At 42.3% G+C, this 21612-nt stretch overlaps 1 protein-coding gene across 1 annotated transcript; it reads right to left on the bottom strand.

Annotated features, from left to right (window-relative positions):
* Positions 1-2256: 2256 nt before the first annotated feature.
* On the bottom strand, positions 2257-19698 carry LOC107308986. Its single transcript, XM_015853334.2, has 4 exons — positions 18845-19698; positions 13851-14389; positions 12899-12965; positions 2257-7944 (listed from the first exon to the last, which is right to left on the bottom strand). The coding sequence occupies exons 1-4, from the start codon at positions 19362-19364 to the stop codon at positions 6425-6427; spliced, it is 2646 nt and encodes an 881-aa protein (XP_015708820.1). The 5' UTR covers positions 19365-19698; the 3' UTR covers positions 2257-6424.
* Between the last annotated feature and the right edge of the window lie 1914 nt (positions 19699-21612).

Genomic DNA, 21612 nt, shown 5'->3' with positions numbered 1-21612 from the left:
ATTTCCTCAAAAGCTTGTTCCAAAATCTGAAACACCTTGTAGTTCTTAGTATTCAAAGTATCTACATCAGTGTTGTGGCACTTGGAGTATTGTCCATATAGTTATAATTAAACCAGCTGAAGCATTTAATGATCTAGTTGTGCTGAACTTAAAGAACATACATTTTGAAATAGATTTTCAAATGAAGACAGCTATGAAACTGTAAGTATTTATCAAAATCTTACTGCAAAGTAAACACAGCACTTTGTGGTTTGGCCTCTGGAAATCAGTTGCCATGAAGACTATGTGAAAGCAGATCTCTGAATAGTTGGCTTTTGGAGCAACTGAGAAGGTAAAGAACAGTGTGCTATCAACTTTTCCTCGGCTATGAGCCAGTTCTCAGGTGCTTGTGCACACAAAGCTGGAAGATGCTTTCAAGGATGTCCACGTATCAACAGTCTTAAAGTGAGAAATGGTGAGAAGTTGTGAAACACTGAAGAGCACTGTTATTGAAACAAGTTGTTTCTAGGTATGAAAGGAACCAAGGAGATCTCTTAGTGAATTTCTGTATTTCCAGAAGTGGGAAATGACAACATGGAAACCTCTACTGCAATATACTGTGTATGTGAACAGTGAGCTGGAGTCTGCTCTGGATGTTACTCCAAGCTATGGAAAGATATGAGTGCTTCTTTGTCAGTGCAGCAGACACATTGTAGGCTCCGGACTGGCTCTCACATTTACTTTAACAAATGTCATCTTCATTAAAAGAAGTTATTGCTCTTAGGAGCAGGGTTTTAGATGTTGATAGATAATCTTTAAAATAAAAATTAAAAAATTATGCATGTGACTTTTGCCCAGTTTACTTTGGGCACTGGGTTATTTCTCTGTTGCTCAACTCTGGAAGAATCAAAAGGTGAGGGAAAGTTTGAGCAGACTGGGGCACCCTGGAACAATTGCTGCCTCAGCCTGAATCCTGGGGCTCGTGTCTCTGGGAAATACTACATATTGGGCGCTGGTTTTGGAGGACAGATCAGATGCATTTGAAATATACTGTTTGTCTGGGCCTTGAACATGAAAAGGGAAAATATCCTTGGAGAGGTTTTAATCTGTGTTTAGTCATTGATATGATAGCGGTATTTGGAGCAAAGGCTTAAACAAATGCAGGCTTGTGCTCGAGAAATGTGAAGCACAGAGCACGTTCAGCCATAAAGGCATCTCGAGCAATTTATCTTACCTACTTGGCATAAGGCACAAGCATTTATTCTCCTCTACTAATAAAACCAACAAATGTACTTCTCCTTCAACAAACAGAGTATTTTACAATATATACTAAATCTTTTTACTTTTTTGACCTTCTGAATGAGTGGCTTCTATTTCAGTTTGATGCAAAGCATCTCCAGCTCTTTACTGAAGACACCTGCATTTAATCTGAGTAGTTTCAGAACTCTTTTATTCTCAGCAATAGAAGGCTGCAGTCATGCAACTCAGATGTGAAAACCAGTCTAAATCACTCATAGGGTCACATTTGCACTGAAAGCTCGTATCTATCACATGGACTCCTGAACTAATTTAATCTTTGATACAAAACAATGAAACAACTCAGGAAAATGTTCTGTTGACATCCCATATGTACAGAGGTCCTGAAGCCACTTAGTAGGCCTGCATTATTGGCTGCAGTATAACAGAGAAATACTCAAAGGAGACTAAAATGAGCAGCATTAGGTACCGTTAGCAGTCAAAGGATAATAATGTGAAGCTCAGAGAAGGCTCATTTATCTAATGAGAAGCAGTTCCCATTGCAAACACACTTAGAAGGTAACAATGAGCTTTCATGACAAAACCCACAAATATTTCCAAAGGTTTCATAACATAAGTTGTTGTGTAATTACCCAATTACAGTACTTAATGTGCCAACTCAGCAAAACACATGAGTGTATTCAGTGTAATATCAGTTGCTGAGACTTACAGAAGTTTGTAGGTGGCAGGTTGAAGAGACAGAAACGAAGCCACATGTGATTGAATCCATTTTCAGCTGAACACATTTTTCAATTACAACTGGTTGAGAAAGCAAGTATTTCTTTCATACTGTTCTAGTGAAATCCAATTTGAAGTCTTTTGCATTCAGTCAAATGAACGCCAGAGTTTGTTCCTTCTTTCTCCCCTTTTTCATGCCTCCTATCTCCATTCCACCACCCCACTTTCACTTTCTTGTTTAATGTCACTTCAACAAGCACAGGTCTAGTGACTCAGGTAATGTAGGAATCTATCTCCAAAAGAGGCTGTGACAAAACTGCAATGGTGTATTTATTTCAGCAAAGTTCTCTTAAAACATATTACAATATAATATTAACAGAAATGTCTAAACGGTATTTTTAACACAAGGTAATATTTCAAAGAAGGAAATTTTATCAGAAAGCACCACTTGAAACTAGTGTCTTTTTCACTGTGTACTGCAAGCTGCACAGACCACAGGACAAAGGGAACAATCCAAAATATTAAATTAAAGTAGTCAATGCATTCTACCCAACTTTTGACTTCAAAAATCACAGAAGTTTATATTTAATAAAATATATTTAGGTAAGCTCTCTCAAACTGCTAAATGCTTCATATTAAGTGATGCAGGCTTTTGTAAGGCAGATCCATTTTCCTCTTAAGTGAGCAGCACTACGCAGTCGACATTATCTTCCTCCTGTAATTGTCACGTTTTCCGCAACATTTCCTATTACCTGCATAAGTAAAACATCCACCTTTCTATGAAAGCTGCTTTGAAAGTAATGTTTCCTATCTTATTATCTTGACCCACACTCTCAGAGGTGGATGTTGGTGGTATGGCAGTAGAGGTTGAACCTTCCCACCTACATCCCATTTTTTTTTGCCATGACAGATGGAAGCAGAGGGGCAGTCTGACAGAATGATGTCTGACATAGAAGCGCAGATGGAGCAAAGGTGTGCCGTTGTATGCCTCCGTGTGGAACAAATTGCATCTACTGACATTCATTGACCTGCTGAACATTTATGGAGCCCAAGGAGTGGCTGTGGGCATGGTGAGGGTGTGGGTGGTGTGTTTCAGCAGTGGTGACAGTGGGTCACCTCCACTGGTGCAGATTTTTACAAGCACAGCATGCAGGCTCTTGTTCATCACTGGCAAAACATGTAGCTAAGAATGGTGACAGTGTTTAAAGATAAATGTTTTGTAGCTTAGAATTTGTTCTATCAAACAGTGTTACTGTGCTCTTTGTATCAGTTGCTTCCATGGAAATAAATAGGAGGCATTACTTTTGGAGTGACCTATATAGACGTATTAACTTCAACTGTTTCTGTACAGACTTTGCTAGCCTCTGTACTTGCACTTACTCTACAAGACTTTAGGAGCATCCCCATTAGAAACAGCCACTGGAAGCAAAGGTTGGAGACAGCTTCCCAAATTTTTAAGAGTATCCATGAATGCGGTATCAAAAGACACAAAAGAAAAAAAAAATGAGTGCTGTACTTCACAGCATTATATTATTCTACTTAAAGAAATAAACCACATGAAAACTTCAAATAAAAAAGTTCCTATGCTGTAAATATAATTGTTAGGTTATATCTGTCAAGAATGAAGCATGCAATTAATTACAGCAAATGGGATAAGTGCCATAAAATTAGCATTCATTGTACATAGTTTGATTGCTTTTGAATTTTATCTTATGCAGGACTGTAGTGCACCACTTAATATTGCATGGAATGAGGTAATATATATCATTTTCATAGAGGCAAAGGCTATATACTGTGCTGTTAGTTAGACTACCATAAATCCACACTGACTCCAACACATTCCAAATTCACATTACTGTAACTAAGTGGACTGAGCTCTTAATTTTGGTCATTTTTTTTTAAAAGATAGCAATGAAAACAGGCTCAAATGATGAGTCTTTCTTGACTGGAATAAGGCTAAGCCTGCTGTAAGTTGCAGTTAATAGCTGGTATTTAGAAGAAATCTATATATTTTTTTTCATTGTGCAAATACTCAATCGCAATAGCAAAACTATATGAAATCATTACCATTACCAGATGGTTGCAAAGTACTGTATTTCTGCCCCATGCAGAAATTAATTTGAGGGCAATTATGGGCACTCCCCAAAGAATCTTCAGAAAAGATATACTGTATTTATGATTTCATACTCTGCGATCTCCCTTAGCTGTAATAATGCTCACTTGTAGCTCCCTGGTAGTTTCTGTATCCTTTAATAATGGCGCATTTAAATGGAAGTGCCATCACTGTGTGCACAACGCAGGATTGAAGCATTAGTCTTCTCCATATTCAAGCAATTCCACTGGTAATACAAACTCGCTCAAGTAAAATATACACATACAAATCATGCTGTTAGATGTGCTATATGCTACATAAGGGCAAATGCTTATTATGTTCAAGTAAGATCTGCACTTTACTAAAGATGTGTTAGATTACATCCTACATTAGATTCCGATTATCTGCTACACAGGTTTAAATCCAGAATGACTCTTAAGCTATCAATTTAATGAGGGTGACAGCCTCTAAAACAACTGCATATGGTAAAGCAGACAAGAAAAATAAGGGGTTTTGCCCGTGAGAAAATTATTTTCTTGACTTTCCGTCAAATAAAAACACAAGCATCTTGCTTCAAGCCTTCTCCAACATTGTCTTCCCTCCAGTTTCACTACAAGAAATATCCAGGTCTGCTCTCTGCAGAGCTTCTCTTGCAGCACAGACATCCTGATACAGCAGTGAGCTGACTGCTTCTGAGAGGAAGAAGGCCTTTGACACCCTCCTCACAAAACCACCTATTTGTAGAGGTGAGTCTTTAGAGAAGATATGACACCAGGACTGAACTTACTGTGGTTGTGTTGGCCTCAACACAGCATCCAGTGAGGTATATTGCAATGGGTTGCTCAAACTAAAGAACTGAAACAAGAAATACTAGCATTCTGTTTGGTGCAGGAGAACAATCTCTCCAAAGCCTGCAAATCTCTGAGTTCAAACCTGAAGAAAAAAGGATGAGGGAAAGATAACCACAAGTGTTAATGACACAATCAGAAAATTACAAGTAAAAATGGAAGCACCAGATAGAACTCTTGTATTTGGGTTCTAGCTTTTACAAAAAATAATAATAATAATAATAATAATAAAAATGATAACAATCCCCAGAACACTTGAAGAGCACAGGAAAGTGCATGCATTTGAGATGCATGTGCTCAGGCAGACACCCACAGTAAAGTCATATCATGTATACTAGTCTCACTTTCAAATAGGTTGATGGTAGACAGTCTGCAGCTGTCTTAATAATGCTCCTCTTACATACGTGACATACATACACACCTGCTCTTCAGCAGGGCTGGTGAAGGATGGCTGGAAAAAGTTGAGCTACTTTTTTTTTCTTCTTACTACTAACAAAGTAAGAACAGAGTGAAGCAGCAGTGATGCTTCAGGAGAAGAAAGGAGAGAAACACAAATCAGAAAGACCAGTTTGATGGAAGAGTTGGAAGAAGACAATAATCAGTGTCATTGAATACATAATTTCATTTTAAAATTAACTGAGCAATTTAACAAAATAGAACTTCTAAAATTAAGCACCAGTTCAGCAAAATAAGCATGCATGTAAATGGTATCCCTTTTTGGTCATAAAAAGAATTCATAATTGGTAAGAAACTGAATAAAAGTCTGTTTCCTTTTAAAGCTTGACTTTCAAGACATGTTACTAATATCTCCTTCCTTCTCATCATGCAACCATTCACTCGCTACAACTCAAAATGGGAATCAGTCTTCCCAAATTACTCAAAAGCAGATTACTTAAAAATTAACTTAGAAAGATCATTAGTTACAATGTTCATGATGAGAACAGTGATTATGTTTTGTAAAAACAATGTTCTATTTTTGATCCAGGTCCACTTTTACGATATTGTGCAAGTATAATTCATTGTTATCATATTACCATTTCTACTTCAAGGCACGCTTAAGGCACTTAAAGATTAAACAGAACACTTTATAAGATGTAAACAAATTTGCCTCCGAGTGCACTTAGTCTTGTTGGCAGAGGAAAGTGAAAACAGACTTCCATTACTTGGCCATGCTGCTTTCAGTTCCGGTACCAAAAATTATGTATTTACTCTCACCTGCAATTTTCTGTGGTCCAGAAATAATTGGTTTTAAGAGACTCCACTGTAAAAAATAGTTTTGAGTTGAAGCCATAGATCCCTTGCCTGAAGATGTTAACAGAAGTACTATCTTGGAACTCTGAAAGTTCTCTTTTCTTTAAATACTGATCATGTAATTAAGATTATATTTAAATATTCCTAAATTTGAGAGCTCTTTAGTGGGACAATATGTTCATGTTGTCACACTGCAAGGTGTCAAATGCAGACAAAGAATCAGAGTAGAATCCACATCCAATTTAAACCCCAGTTCTGTGCTATCTTTACTGTACAGAAATTAAGATGAAATCCATAAAATAGATACACTGGTTCCATGTTCACGAGTGATCTGATTGATCCTTCCACGTACGCAGTCAAGAGAAACTGATATCAGTGTTCCATTATGTACTTCAAAAGATGCACGAAGGGCCACACTGGTCCATATGCTTCCCTCTGGCATCTGCCCTCCAATCTGCTGAGCAATTATGGTGGGTTGCATGTGATCCATGGTCAACTGGTTGAGAGTCACTTTGAGCACACTGCATGAATGGATTAGCTTTAAGTTAAATGCAAGACTGGCAACTCCCTTTTCTGTAAAAATGAAGTACTTCTGAGCAAGCTGTCCAGATGAAACCAGCTGTATCTGTTTCTCATTGGATGAGATCTGGGTGAAATCCAGTAATTTGTTTCTCACAGCTCCAGTAGGCAGGCCTGTAACAGAAACTGTGGCTGATATGGCACTAGAAACTGCTGAAGGTATCCAGATAAGGCTAAACATACTAATCCCAGAACTATCTCCAAAATACCGAACACTACATTGTGCGGGAGAGAGTATCTCAAAGCTAATCAGATCTCCAGCAGCAACTTTTGTGGCCCCAGAAGCAGATATTGATGTATCTCTGTAATTTACCCCAGATTTAAATACATTCATTAATTCTCTGTTGGTACCGTTCCTATTTATGTAAGAAATTAAAGAGAAACCCTCCCGAACACAAGTGTGACCCATAGAATACAATGCTTGGTGCAACACAAATTTGACAACGCCTGTTTCAGTGAATTTTATAGCTCTGCCATCATGGGATAAACTTAGCATGTAAGGGTCGGAAACAGAAACTATTTTAAATGTAGGTCGATAGTTGGTTTGGTAATGCATTGCTGTTGACATGTGTGCACTGATTGCTACAGCACCCGTGTCATGAGACAACCAGAACAGACTAAGTGGGCTATTAAGATCGTAAATATGTAAGTCTTTACTTTGATTGCAGAATTGGTTTGGGCTCCTCAAAAACACAGAAAGAGTTTGGCTGGGCTCCACCTCAGCAGCGCTGCTTAAACTGGTGCTCTGGAAATATTTTCCTTCTGGCTGTTCAATGCGAACACCACTCAGCTCATAGCCTTCCTCAGTGCCATTTAGCTTTAAGGAAAGTTGCAAAAAATTCCTGCAGTTGTGTTTTACTGCAAAATTTAGGTCAGTCCACAACAAACCATGTTGCCTGAATATCAGGCTGTGATCTTCGATGGACAGGATGTCACAGTGAAGCTTTTCCCTTATCTTCAAGTTCAAGCCAGAGTAGACCTGAGAGATGCCAGACTTCACGGATGGTAAAATGATGTTTGCAGCCCAGGATTCTGATAGCTTGCTTTCGCTGGTTGCTGAACAAACCGTGTCACTGACAGTGGAACAAGGCATGGCCACCATTCCATCTTCACATTTCAAACACGCTTGGCATTCTTGCATTTCCTTATTAAAGAAATACTCTTCTCCACACAATCCCAGAGCTGCATCTTTCTCAGCTATTCCAAGGCATCGGAAGCCACCTGTTCACAGAAATAGGGCAATTTTATTGTTAAATCTTTAAAACATTAAATGTAAGAACTCTACAGATCTACATACATCACATATCACATATGTTTGATAAGTTATCTAATTATGAGAGAAAACAGAAGACAGCCCTGATGAATTGAAGACAGCCAGGAAGTAAATCTTTACTTGGAGTGTGGTGAGGTACTGTCTTTTCCCGCCCAGAGAAACTGTGGATTCCCCATTTGTGGTGGTGTTCAAAGCTCTGGGCAGCTGGATCTGGTGGAAGTTATCTATGCCAGTATCCAGGGATTGGGACTCAATGATTTTCAAGGACTCTTCCAACACAAACCAATATGTGCTTCTACGTTAGATCGCTTTGCACTACTAAAGGATCCTTGCTATAAAACAGAGGGGAACTTGTCCAAGCTGAATTCAGTGGTTTAGAGTGGAAGGAGCAAGGAGAGAAAAGGGGCTGAATAGGGGAAATTCTAACCAAAATCTGTAACAGGTCAGATGTGACGTTGCTCCAAAGACACTTTTTTATAAATAAAAGGTATAGCACTAAGCAGTGAAGATATTTTCAACTAAGGTAGAGTTCCTCTACACAAAAAATGTCCACTGCTGCCCATGCATGTTATGGGCAGCGCTGATGTAGCTGTGATTGCTAAAGCAGTCCTTTTCAGTCTGAGGGACACAGACCTCAGGCATTCTGTGTGCTGGTTTTAATGATCCTGCAAGAGACAAGTAGGAAAAACAAAATGCTAAACATATGGCTTAAAATCATTATGCAGAGTTTGCACATTTGAAATGAAGAAAAACACTGCTGTGAGACATGGGATAGCAATGGTCTTGATAGCCTAAGACAATCAGATGAAAAAAACACCACAGAAAATATCCAGAGATGCCATTCGGAATTACTTAATTTGAAAGAAGGTAATTTTGTGCTGTTGGATGGCACGCTGTGACCTCAGTGGATCAAAGAATGCACACTCACAGAGCAGGTTTTAAAAACAGCCTGTAATTTTCTGTCAGTTTTCCAAGAGCACTGCCATCTGCTGTTGCCTCCAGCTGGAGCAGCTGGTGCCCAGCACCTTTGTGCACAGAGCCCTCAGGATCTAAATCAATGCACTTAATTTGAGACAACCAAAAGAATGACCACTTGCAGTTTGCGCCTCAGAGTTTATGTGCCAATGCACTAATTTCAGCATTTTGACCACACCTAATCAAACCCAATAATCACCTTTCCTACAGCTCCTCTTAAGTATCCTTTATTATCCACTGTGTTATTTTCTTCACAGGTGTTTCTTGGATGCATACATTTGCTTTACTCTTTAGAAAGTTGCTGTATCTAGGCAGAGATCACCTCCAAGACTGGGACTATAAGCATTTGACATGGACCCCAGCAAGCCGATTTTCTCCACTGCTCAACACAGGACAGAGCCAGCAACATAGACTGCTGTCACAGGCAGAAAAGCATGCTCACATATTATGAACTACATACCAGAATAGTATATGTGCACCTGGCACATGAGGGAAGCCAAAATATTGGCTAAAATTCACTTCTGACACAATATTATTTGGCTGGGACTCTCACAGTATTCATTTATACAGGCTTCATATATTCACCCTCACACCTCTTTTTGTCTACCCATGTTTCATTCACTTGATTCTTCACTAACACATAGTGTTATGTAGGACCATATATTGTAGGATGTGAGGAGATTCCTTTAGAGACCAAGTAGGTTTTCCTCAGAAAAGCTCGGTGTGTAAAAGTAATATTTTTCCATTTGAAAAAAGCCAAATGAAACTTAACATTTTATTCACCTGAAAACCATTTGGCTTTTTTTACAAGAAGCAAAAGCAAAATAAATAAGATGACATTTTTTCAACTACGAGTATTCTATAGGGAACACAGAAGGTCCCTGGCAAGCTTTCCTTTTAAAAACAGACCATTTTTCACCATGGTAATAGCTGCCATGAAACTACCTAACCAGTCCTGCTTCCCAAATCAACAGCTCCCACACCACTGAAACATGCAGGATGAGCTGATATTGAATACACAAATAGAACCATTTCATACAGCAGAGATGATCTGCAGAAGTGCTTAGACATACTTATTTGTGCTATTTGCTTCTTTTTTATTTACATTTTTATTTACATTTAAGTTTTTTTATAAATATCAAGCTTTACAAACAGATGTGGTGACTACTCTTATTATGCTGTCTAGTTTTTAACCAGTTCTATCTATCTGCAACAGGTGCTATCCCTTCATGTACTTGAAATAGGTGACTTCAAAGCAGCACATGGGCTGCCTCCTACTGTGGACACAGCAGCAGCAGCAGCATTCTAACCTCTGCAGACCTGAAAAGGTCAAGGAGCAAACAGCAGCCAAACATCAGATGGCCAGCACAGCAGCATGCTGTGACTGCTTCCTATTTCTCTCTACCATTTCTGACAATCTCTCCCACCTCTTCCAGGCCCCTGCTCTGGACACTGCTGCACCTGATTTTATTGTGAGCAGCCCAGCTGCATTAAAGTTGTTTTGTGAATTCACAGATATGAAGTTGTCCCAGTTTTGTGCCCTCACATGCAGTCAGGCTGATCTTGTATGCCTGGCAGCCTTATGCACAGAACACAGCCAGCCACATGGATGAACACTGACAGAAAACCTTAAAAAGCACATGCAATGCTCACACAAACATGTACAGCACAGATGGCTCAGGCCTGTTCTCTCTAGCTGCATGGCACTGAAGACCAGTAGTGCAATATGTACACACCATATGGGACTCTCCAGTGACTGGTCCTAGACTGTCTGATCTCCTTCAGTCGCTGGCATCTGAACACACATGCTCACCAAAGCATGAGGTCTGGGTACAGTTGATGGTCCACAGACCTCTTATCCTGCTTACCTGTTAATCCAGCCTGAATTTTGCAAGCCCTCCTTACTTTCCTCTAAATACTCATAACAGTTTTTGTATATTCCCATATTCATCTATTACACTCCATAACAGATCTCATGCAATCTCTAAATCCTCTCCCCACAGCATCCCATAGTAAGTCCTATAGACTCCCCTTTAGTTTGCATGGTGTCCTGGAGAGAGTGCTTTTGGCCATCTCCACTTGGCAGATTCACTTCAAGGACAACAGTCTGACTGCTCTCCTGGGATTGTGTGAGGAGAAAACCAAGCACTTTGATAGCTCCTTGGTGACAAATATTTCCTCAAATGACCTAACAACTCCCATCCCAGATAAAAACAAGGAAAGGCAGCAGGGGAAAGAGGTATGATGCACAGAAAAGTGGCAGGGTGAAGAAAGAGGGGCTCCTAGTTGTACAGTTTTTTGCTGCTATGTGTTCCCTTCCCACTTGAGTTGGGAACATGAGTTGCTACAGATCCAACAAACTTTGTGTGCAGCTGAAGAAATCACATACAACATCTGGAATTCATATATCAGATCACATCCCCACCTACCCTACATTACCCAAAACAAACATCCAGTTTCAGATGCCCTTCTGACAAGTTAACTGCAGTTGTGTAAGATAATGAGCCATCATGAACAGACAAGCTCAAAGTAGCAATCTTATCAAACAAAAAATACAAACAGCACTCCCTCTTCCATGACAGATGATGGGGAAAATGTTGACAGAACAGTGATTCCTAGCCTGGGTGATAGGAGACAGATTGTCCTCACATCTTCATAAGCCACCATTAGAAATGGGAAAAGAGGAATCAGAGAAAGAGTCTTTTCCTTTCAAACACATTGCTACTGACTGTGGTCTGACAAACCACCATTATCACAGTAGTATTTTTTCCTCCAAACTTCTCCTCCAGCAGCAGAAAACAGCTACGCTTGGTCTGGGTCATCCCACACAGCCCTCTGGATAAATTCCTTACAGCCTTCCCTCTCCCATGTCACAAACTAGAGCTGTGTCATCACCAAATGACTCCCACATTGGTGGTTCTCCTTTCCTCAGACTGGGTCCCTATAGGTTTCCTTACACAAAACTACCAGCTCGATAGCATCAAACCCAGCCTCCTACTAAAGAAGAGACCAAGCCTTTCAGATGCTTCAGTTCAAACGTTGTGCCCCAGGCTGTCCTGCACCTAATTGCTCACCAGTGAGGCTGGCTACAAAGAAGCATCTTGTCTCTTCTTTAGTTAAGACTGACTCTAGAGGATGGAAAGCATACAAGCTGATTAAGTATTTCCTTGGTTACTTTACTGAGTGTACTTCAGTACAAGTTGTGATTGGTGAAGTGCTCTATTTGATCAGTTTCTTTCATGTTTTGGTTGGTTTTGTTTTGGCTGACCAGGAATTATCCTAGTACCTGGATACACTTTGCTCAGTATATCTGTTAATTTTGCTCTTTGTGTCTGACTGCCATGAGAAGCAATGAAGGCTAAGTGTGAAGTTTACAATTCCACTCAGATCCAATCTTAAATGACTGAAAATTCCTCCACACTCACAAATGATAAAAACTGTTGATCATTCCTCAATATTTGACAATATTATTGCTTGAAGGAGGATAAGATTGATGAAGAAAGACTCTAAAAGCACCTTCATTAGATCAAATCAAATATCTACCTCAGTGCAGCTGAAGGAAAATGACACCAATTTTTCTCCATTAGGAATGGAATCTTTGATTTTCACTCCATTTGCACCAGCATAAACAAGAATACGGTCAGGTTATAAGAGGAAATTAAAATCAAAGCATACAAACACCCAAGAAAATAAGGTAAAAGGGACCCTCCAAAGGTGCTAGTGGATATTATGTTCTAAAGGGCCTATTATCTGTCCACAAGAACTGCTATCAACCTAGAGCTGACTGTTTCTCAACCCCTTTGATTCCACCAAGCTGAACATACTGTTACTCACAAGCGTACAGGCCTGAACCTTTATCTATTCTTCTGACCTGTTCCTGAAGATCTAATTATCTTCATCCTTTAATTATCAGAGAGTATAACTTACCTGGAGTATTCAGGCATTTTATTCTCTCGCCACAAATGCTAGGAGATTCAGTGCATTCATCTCTGTCCTGTAAATTACAAGAATCATACTGAAAAACTTTAATGCATCACTCAATTGGTCTTGAGGACATTGCAACAACTTTTCTAACATTAGAAAAGGCTCTTAAAGATATCTAGTCTGGGAGGAAGGTGCTAACTGAAAAACATCCAAGGAAAATGAAATGATAAATTAACTTTCCCTCTCAACAGGCTCTACTCTCACCATACAGTAGGTAGAGCTGAAAGAACAAAAGGCTACACTTGCCTTGAAACACTCACATTAAAGAAAATTAGACAACCACAAGAAGCTAAGAACTGGAGGCAACTTCTGGCAAAGAAGGCACTGTTTTAAGTATCCTGATATAACTTAGGATTTTTAAATGGAAGCGACCACAAAAGCACCTTCCTTACATGCCAGTTTTGTATAGTAAAATGTATTTAACAATTATAAATGTGAATGTTAAACATTTTATATCCTCATATGTTGTTTTTAAGCTAGAATTAGATTTTACATTTAACTGATAACTTTGGTTTCCAGTTTATTAACAAATGCATGACCATTAGTTTTATGTAATAAAGCTTCCCTCTACTTTTCCAGTGCATCCAGCAGTTCATGTAGACTGGCCTGGCATTAAATAAATGAATTTATGATGCATAAGTGTATTTCAGGGTATACTTTTCTACCAGGATGTGCAGAATCAATGACCTGGCAGCTGCTAGGCTTGGGAAAGCTTTACATCCAGCACATGTTACTTAGTGCCCTATTTACAGCAGCAAATAGCAATGAGAAAACCCAGGGAAAACTTTAGGCAAAATAGCCAGCTCTGTGAATAGTTATTTGCAGAACCTCATCCCTGTATGTCCAACACAATACTTCATAAACAGTAAGTGAAAGATACAGAATGATTTTTCACCTGGCAAATCCGGTCAGAGTTTGCAGCGCAATCGGCCATTTGGAAAAAACCAGCAGGACACAATGTGCATTTTTCACACTGTGAAGGTGTCTTTTGGAAATTGCAAAATTCATCACTTTCACAAAGACCACAGTCCAGCAAAGATTCCCCTACATTTATCACTTTTGCATCCACTTCTACTTTATGCACAGAGTACGACTTCTGGAGATGATTCCTGACCTGGTTCTGAAGTCCTTGAAGATGACTTTCAAAATAACTTTGAATATCTTCTTGCAAACTCTGAAATGACATTTGTTTCACTGTGTCAAAAAGCATGCCATACTGCACTTTGATCAGATCCATTTGCTCATACATTTTTCTTTGCTGTTCGAGAATCTCCCGTTGCTGGCTAACCAATACATGTTGCTGTTCAGCAAGTTTCTGCTGTAAATCTACAATGATCTGCTGCTGGCTTTTGAGCATTTCAGTAAATTTCTCATGACCTTTTGCAAGGTGAAGCTGCAGTATTAGGGCGTCTTCAGATGGAACTTCATTTTCTCCTGAAATACAAACAACTGGTTATTTTCCAAGACAAATTATTTTCCAGGTTGCTGTGTTATCTCTTCAAAGGTATAACGATTTTAATGGGTTTAATGAAAAGGCACTTTAAATTCAAGTCATGATTTAAAACCAGTCCCTTTACTATCTCTGTAGCTCCCCCATGGGACTGCAAGCTCTTCTCTTTCATAGGCAACAACATTTATAGTTGGAGACACTAAAAAAGACATAATCAGCCCCTGTGCTTCAGGGTAAATTAATCATCACTGGGGGTAAATAACAGATGAGTCATCCCTATGTATATGTCAAATACAGTAAGGAACAAATGGTCAATTTTCACTACAGAGTGATAAAATTTTGTGAGAACACTGAGCTATTGAAAGTAGTAAAAATAAGGGTCAATAACAAAGAACTGTAAAAGGAGTCTATGATACTAAGTACCAGCAATAAAATGGGAAGAAGAAACTCAAAGGTGATAAAGGTGAAATTATGAACTCACTGAAAAAAAATAGGAACAATTCTAAGTCTTTTATAAATAATAATAATAATAATAATAATAATAATAATAACAACAACAACAAAAAACACTGTTGGAAGATGATTGACACCACTCAGGAACCACCCTGAGCTAATGTAGTATATACCTAGACACAAACCATGGCCTACAAAGCTATGTCATCATCAGTTCACTACTCTACAGAGATAAAAAAAAAAAAAAGCAAAAAACCCACTAGGATTAATTATAAGAGGTACACATAACAGAAGAAAATGTATCATCATTGGCATTAAATTAACTAATACAGCATATGCACAGTGTTAACAAAAGCCCCAGTTCAGTAAGACACATCATGCAGAGCTGATGTTTGAGCACATACTTAAGGATCACTGTCTTCAGCCAGTAACTGGCTGACTGCTAGCAGCAAAAATAGCTATAATTTGAAGTACTGACCACAGTGAAACTACTCACGTGATGGACCAGCTTTCAGTGATCTCTCCCCTAACAGCCTTACAGAACTCTGTTACAAAGGCAGTGTTCCAGTCAGTCAATTTACCTTTGCTCCTTCTAGACGTCTAAAGCTCGGTGGGTGACAATATGAGACCTAAGAAATCCTTTGCAACTGCTTGTATTCCCATTTTTATTTTATAGCATTGGACTAAATTTAGCCACACTGTTATAAATCAGTACGAGAGGCCCTTTACTGCATTAGTTGGAGCTATAGGCAATTCACAGTGCCAGAGCAATACTGAGATAACAAAGCTCTTGCACAAAAGAGAAGACTCTACTGAAAATAAACAACATTCAATTAAGAGGAAGGGGAATCTTGTTTGTCAGAAAAGCTCTGAAGTCCAAAATAGCTCAAAAGTATTATGCCCTAAATGTAGCCGTTTCTCTCCATTAACTGTCTAAAGGTAACACCCTCAATGAATGTCAGACTGGTTTGTCTCTAGAACACTGGCCTTAAATCGTTCAAGATGAATTCTGCCACAGGACATGTTTGGATGTTAGTATACAACAGCAATCCCAGTTAACTGCCCTTCCGCTGCTGATGCAATATTACCTTTTGTACACACACCATACACAGCCATAGCAAGGAATGTTTTGCAGGTATCTGCTCCACATTTCCACAGTCCATCCACAGTATAAACAAAGCACCTACTGAGAATGCCTTGGAAAGGTCACATCAGTCTGAGAGGGTGCTGCATGTTCCCTCAGGAACAATCTTACTGCAGGAAGACTGAAAGAAGGCAGTCCTCCTATTGTGAGGAAGAGAAGGAGGAAGACTGTGAGATCTTTAATGGGACCCAGGATGGTGCCACTCACTCCTAATAACCACAGCAGATGGGCACTGGGCTGCAGACACTTCTCAGTGCACAGAAGAATGCAACAGCATGTGCCAGGTTTGGCATGTATTTAAATATGGCATCTGCAAATTATTTTGCACAGATGGAAGTGTTTGGGTACACAGAGGAGTCTGTCCAGAAGAAAGCAACAGGAAAATGGCTCAGGAGGGAAAAATGAAGAATTTAATGACAACCGATCAACATGAAGAGAAACACACAACAATGGCAACAGGTCATGTGCATTCCTTCATTTGGGATGCCAGCCCTTCATTTGGAGTAAGATGCGGTCAAGGAGTTGCTGGGAAACAGCATTGAATCTGCATAAAGGTGTACATACTAGTCTGCAAATCAGCTTTCAGACTCCTCCAGTCTTGGCACTAGTCTCTTTGGAAGAAAAGAAGCAAAAGACATTTGCCCCCAGATTATCATCACATGCTGTTTGAGTAGCTGCTCTCCCCAGACAATGGTAAATGTGTTAGATGCTTCCATGTGTGATTATCACATTTCATTACTGTATTCCACAGGTCATGCATTATTTCTGTGCAGAACCATGCTTCAGCTGCAAATGAGAGTTGAAAAACATATTCTCTGCACTGTTTCAAGAAGTCTGCTGTTCTGTGTTCAAAAGGAAGGTCTCAGAGGTCTTAGGTATATGCAGTGAATGTTAGAGGTTGCAGTCAGAGTAGAATACTGGATGTTTGCCTGTGCACTGACTTGAAGGAAACCAAAGACTGTCAACATGGCTCATTTTGTTGTTTCTGATGCCAAGCACGTGGGATTTCTGCTAAATGCTGATGAATCCAACATGCTGTTCTTCTTCTACTTCTCAGAAAGAAAGCTGTCTTGTGAAGGACTGCATTCAGTGTTTGGAATGGGCAAAATGCATACAGGCCCTTTGTCCAATCCAGACAGAATGAAATGTTCAGCCCAGATCATCACACCAAGAGCCATGGCTGCTGCAGTATTAAATAGGTTAGTGGGCAGTGCTGTCCACTTCTTCTCTCCAACACACATGACGATCATCAATGCCTCAAGTGAGAATGGCTGAGGTGTGAAAAGGAGAATGCACAAATCCCTGTCAGCCACTGCCCATGAAATATCACCCATTCTCAATAGGTTTTTTAAAGGAAACTTCTAACCACACTCTTGCTCTTCCAAGACTTCACCTGGCACCATGACAGCAAAGAGCATAAAGTTGAAAGATTTCGCTGCATATGTGTCAAGTCCCAGAAATCCCCAGCATCTTCACTGTTCCAACCCTTTGCTTTATTCTCCAGTATTGTGCTTTCCTGTGTCAGGGAGCAGTACCTAACCCCGACTCTATGGCCTAGGAAATCATGGGTGCACAGATCTCATGATGGCAGCTGCAAGTACCATGACTGATCTAGGGTCTCTAAAGACAGTCCTGGAGTAAGAGGATATTTAGAGTCTGTGTCTGATACTCTCAGTGAAGATGCAACATGTGCCTTCAGCACCATTCAAGAAGTGTCACTCTTCTGTCCACGCTGTCATTATTATTTGCCAGGATCTGTATCACTTGGAAATATGGATGTTGGTAAGCACAAAGAAACTGCAAACATCCTGGGTCCTTTTGCAAAAGGAAGGTAAGGCGATTGTGATAAGGGTACAAAGAAAATGCACAGAAGCAGAATAAATGGAGACATCTCTGCTTTCTGCCCACCCTTGGTCATGGGACACACAGAGGTTCTGCAGAACATCTGGGAGCAAAGACAAAGTCACATATTGTCACAGTGAAGGTGGAGGGGGAGGGGGGGGGGAGTTAAATCTCACAATCTCACCTTGGGATTGGCATTACTGAATTCCAGAGGCCGTTTTGGAGGAGGCATCACTCCATTCAGTAGATGCCCAAACTGAGGCTCTTGTCTGCAGAAGCCACACTCAGCTTGGCCACAAGGATGTGACAAAGTTCAAGCGTTCATCATGTTTTCCCTTAGCTTTGAAGTGAAATCATCCTTCCTCATAAAGTTTATATCTCTCAGACAAGGCATTAGGCAAAAACACAAACTGCTCCGTGTTCATTAAAGCCCAGCTGATGCTTTTAACATTGGTAAATCCACACATCCTGGACAATCACACTGCATCTTTCGCTGACCCATGAGTGTAACCCTGGACATGTCTACAGGGATGCTAAGCTGACAGGGGCAGTACAATGCTCTGAATACTAGGCAGTAAGAGGAGCTCTGCAATTTGTTGCTGTTTTCAGCTGGCTATCACAGCACAACCACATGTGAGCAGCAGCAAGTTCCTCACCAATAGCACTGGTTCATTCACTCTGGGTGCACAACGTACACACAGCTCGAGCTCCGGACAGTGCTGCTACAAACTAACAAAATCCAGAGCCGACAATTGCGAAGAAAATCAGAGAACTGACACTTGCTTTGAAACAGCACCGTGAAGATCCCCTACTCTACCACACTTCACCTGTTGCAGAACCCCCGCAGGTGTGCACCCACAGAGGTGATACAACAGAGCAGAGCTCCGCACTCAGCGCCACGGCTCTGCCTCCAAACCGAGCTGCGAGTCACAGCCCGGAGGGACGGAAACGGGGCAGCCCCAGCGCCTCCCTCCCCGCCCGTTCCCCCTTCGCCCCGCACCTGGCTTCACGTCGCAGGTGAGCTGCACCCCCAGGGCTCCGCCGCCCAGCTCGGGCCCGGCGTAGGCGAAGTCGTCTCCCGCGAACTGAGCGGCTCTGTCGGCGGCGCGGAGCAGGGCGGGCTCGGGGCAGCCCTCGGAGGCGGCGGAGCAGCCGTGGCCGCGGGGCCGTGGCCGCAGTCGGGGCGGCAGGCGGCACTCCAGGCCGTGGCAGTCGCGGCGGGTGGCGTTGGAGGCGCAGCCCCCGGCGGGGCAGGGCTCGGCGGCGCTCCCCCTGGCGGCGGGGGGCGGCCCGGAGAACGGCGCTTTGCCCTGCGGCGGCCGGAGAGGCGTGGCGGTGTGCGGGAACGAGCGCGAGGGGCGACCGGCCCTGGGGCCGCAGCGGGCTCCGCGGCACGGAGCGGGGGGAGCCTCGCCGCCGCAGGACGGAGCCCGGCACGGCTCGCCGCCGCCCCCAGCGCCCAGCAGCGAGAGGCAGACGCCGAGCCAGCAGCGCGCCCACCACAGCCGTCTGCCCGGCATCTCCGGCCGCGCCTGCAAGAGAAGAGAGGCGGCAGCGGTCAGGGGAGCCACCCTCGGTGGTGGGACCCCCCCGCCCCGTCCTGTCTCGTGTGCGTGTTAAATAAAATCTCTTCCCCCACCTTCCTTCTCATCCCTCCCGGCCGAACCTGAGGGAAGGTGCGAGTGCTGCCTCGGGGCTGAGCTCCTCGGCGGGGCCGGTGCGGCTGCCCGCAGCGGGGACTGCAGGGGAATGGCAATGTGCAACATTCCTGGGGCTTCGTTTAGCATCAGATTTCCCAAGCGCCTCCCTTTAACTCCTTCGCTTCTCCGGCCCCTCCCGACAGCCGGTAGGACCCGGGGCTGCGGCTGTACCCGAGGGGTCGCCCAGGATGGAAGAGCAGTGCTCGGAGGTTGGACTCGTCCCAGCGACTTGATATGCGTTAAAAATAATAAGGAACGACTCCAGAAGAACAGGAATAAGGTACGTGCACAGCGCAGGTGCCAATAAGCAAGTTCTGTGCAGCTGGGAAAAGTTTCTAGTAATGTAGGGCTCTTGTTTCCCACTTTGATCGTCAGAAAACTGCATCAAAGATCACCGCAGCCACCAGGTCCTGTTTTCTCTGATGCTACTATCGCTGCAGCATAGGCCAAAGGAGTGATTTTGACTTCACAGCAGCTGTGCTGATGTGTATTGCCTCTAGATAAAGCAGCTTTCCTAGCTGCTTCCCAGCAGTGCCCACCCTGAGGTGCAAGAGAGGCAGCAATGTACCTTTCATGTGCTGCAGAGCATGGATAACCCCGCAGCAGGAGCAGCCTTGCTTACCTAATCTCTTCCACATGTTGCTAGTGGATAACACCACCAAGGACATGTCTGCTTCAGCACTGACTGTGGGTGCTGCATTTCATTGTTTTGAAGCTGGCCAGCACAGATGCAATAATTATGGACAGAAAACAAATCACAAGAAATATGAGTTATGAATTACCCTCTGCTGTCCTTCCATCCATGGGCTCACACCCGTGTCACCTTGCTCTCATTATCTTAGCAATGCTCTCACACTGTATTTGCTATCAGCTGTACGGTAAAGAGGAGAAACAGTTCTCTATATACAGAAAATGCATGACAGAAGTGTTTTTCAGCATCAAAACCTCCAGACTCACAGAAGGAGGGTACCTCCCTGCTGACTTCTGTGAGGCTGGTGGCCCATCAGGTTGCAGGGCTCCTGACCATGGAAACCTGAAAGCCCCACCAGACCAAGATCTACGTGAAACTCCTGGCACTTTCTAGACTCTCTGCCTGGAGCTTCAGCTGATGTAGGATCCATGGTCAACCACTTGGGTTGACCAAGTTTTCCTATGGTGTCCAGTACCTCTACAATGAAGGGCAATGCAATAAACAGAGATAAACCTTCAGGATCTGTCCCTCCAGGACATGCTCAGCAGGAGAGTGTCCTGAGAAGAGAGTAGAAACAAAAGAGTTGTTTAAAACAGGCATCTATTGGGAGTGACCTACGTACAACTGTCCTTTCCTGAGATGGAAATATGAGCTAACTGACCTCACAAGGCCCCTTTTTGACCTGCTTTTTAATGATTTTTCCCAATTGCACCAGGCTGAGCCCTCAGGTACATTATTCAAGTATCTCAGGGATGTACTGGAGAGCAGCTTCCAGTTCACAATGAAATTTCAGAGGGATTTTTTTGTTTTTGGCTATAATGTGAACAGAATTTAACTGTTCCCATTTTTCTCCAGCAGGATCCTGTAATTTAGGCCGTTCTACATCCATTCCTGACCTTGCTTCATCTTTTATATTAAAGGGAATATGTATGAGCTGAATTCTCTCAGCCAGAGCAGTCTAATAGTGGTTAGCTGTGCATTCAGACTTTCTCGTATTACAAACCAGGCAAAGTAGAACTCATAAAATGCAATATAAAAATGATTATAATAAGGGTTCAAAGATTAGCGATTTCTGATTGGATGTAGGTCCACTAGAGACAGCGGTGTAACTGCAGATCACACATATGTACCTGAGGTACCTTTAGGGCGAATGGCATAATCACATCAGCACAGACTTCATTACAGGGCAGCTGTTTAGGTGGGCTTTCCATGGTCAAAGTGACCCTCGGGGGTTCAGCCTCACCTCGGGGCTGCCCGAGTCCGCCGGAGGGCGAGGGGCCGGATGGTGCCAGCAGAGGGCAGCAGGGCTCCGCGCCTGGCCGCGACCCGGCCCGCCAGGGGTCGCCCCGCAGGTCGGTAGCAGCGGGTGCTGCTCAT

This window comes from Coturnix japonica, chromosome 2, assembly GCF_001577835.2.
Source record: "Coturnix japonica isolate 7356 chromosome 2, Coturnix japonica 2.1, whole genome shotgun sequence".
NCBI lineage: Eukaryota > Metazoa > Chordata > Aves > Galliformes > Phasianidae > Coturnix > Coturnix japonica.
Note: the sequence above shows the minus strand (reverse complement) of the source record. Positions and strands in the feature narration are given on the sequence as shown.

What these genes read in the sequence shown, in the direction of transcription:
- LOC107308986 (XM_015853334.2), bottom strand. Translation starts at nt 19,364, where the DNA reads ATGCCGGGCAGACGGCTGTGGTGGGCGCGCTGCTGGCTCGGCGTCTGC. An exon ending in CACCTGCGACGTGAAGCCAG is followed by an intron (nt 14,390 to 18,844) that starts GTGCGGGGCGAA and finishes TTTGTATTTCAG; the next exon opens with GAGAAAATGAAGTTCCATCT. An exon ending in AAAATGCCTGAATACTCCAG is followed by an intron (nt 7,945 to 12,898) that starts GTAAGTTATACT and finishes TTCTGTGAACAG; the next exon opens with GTGGCTTCCGATGCCTTGGA.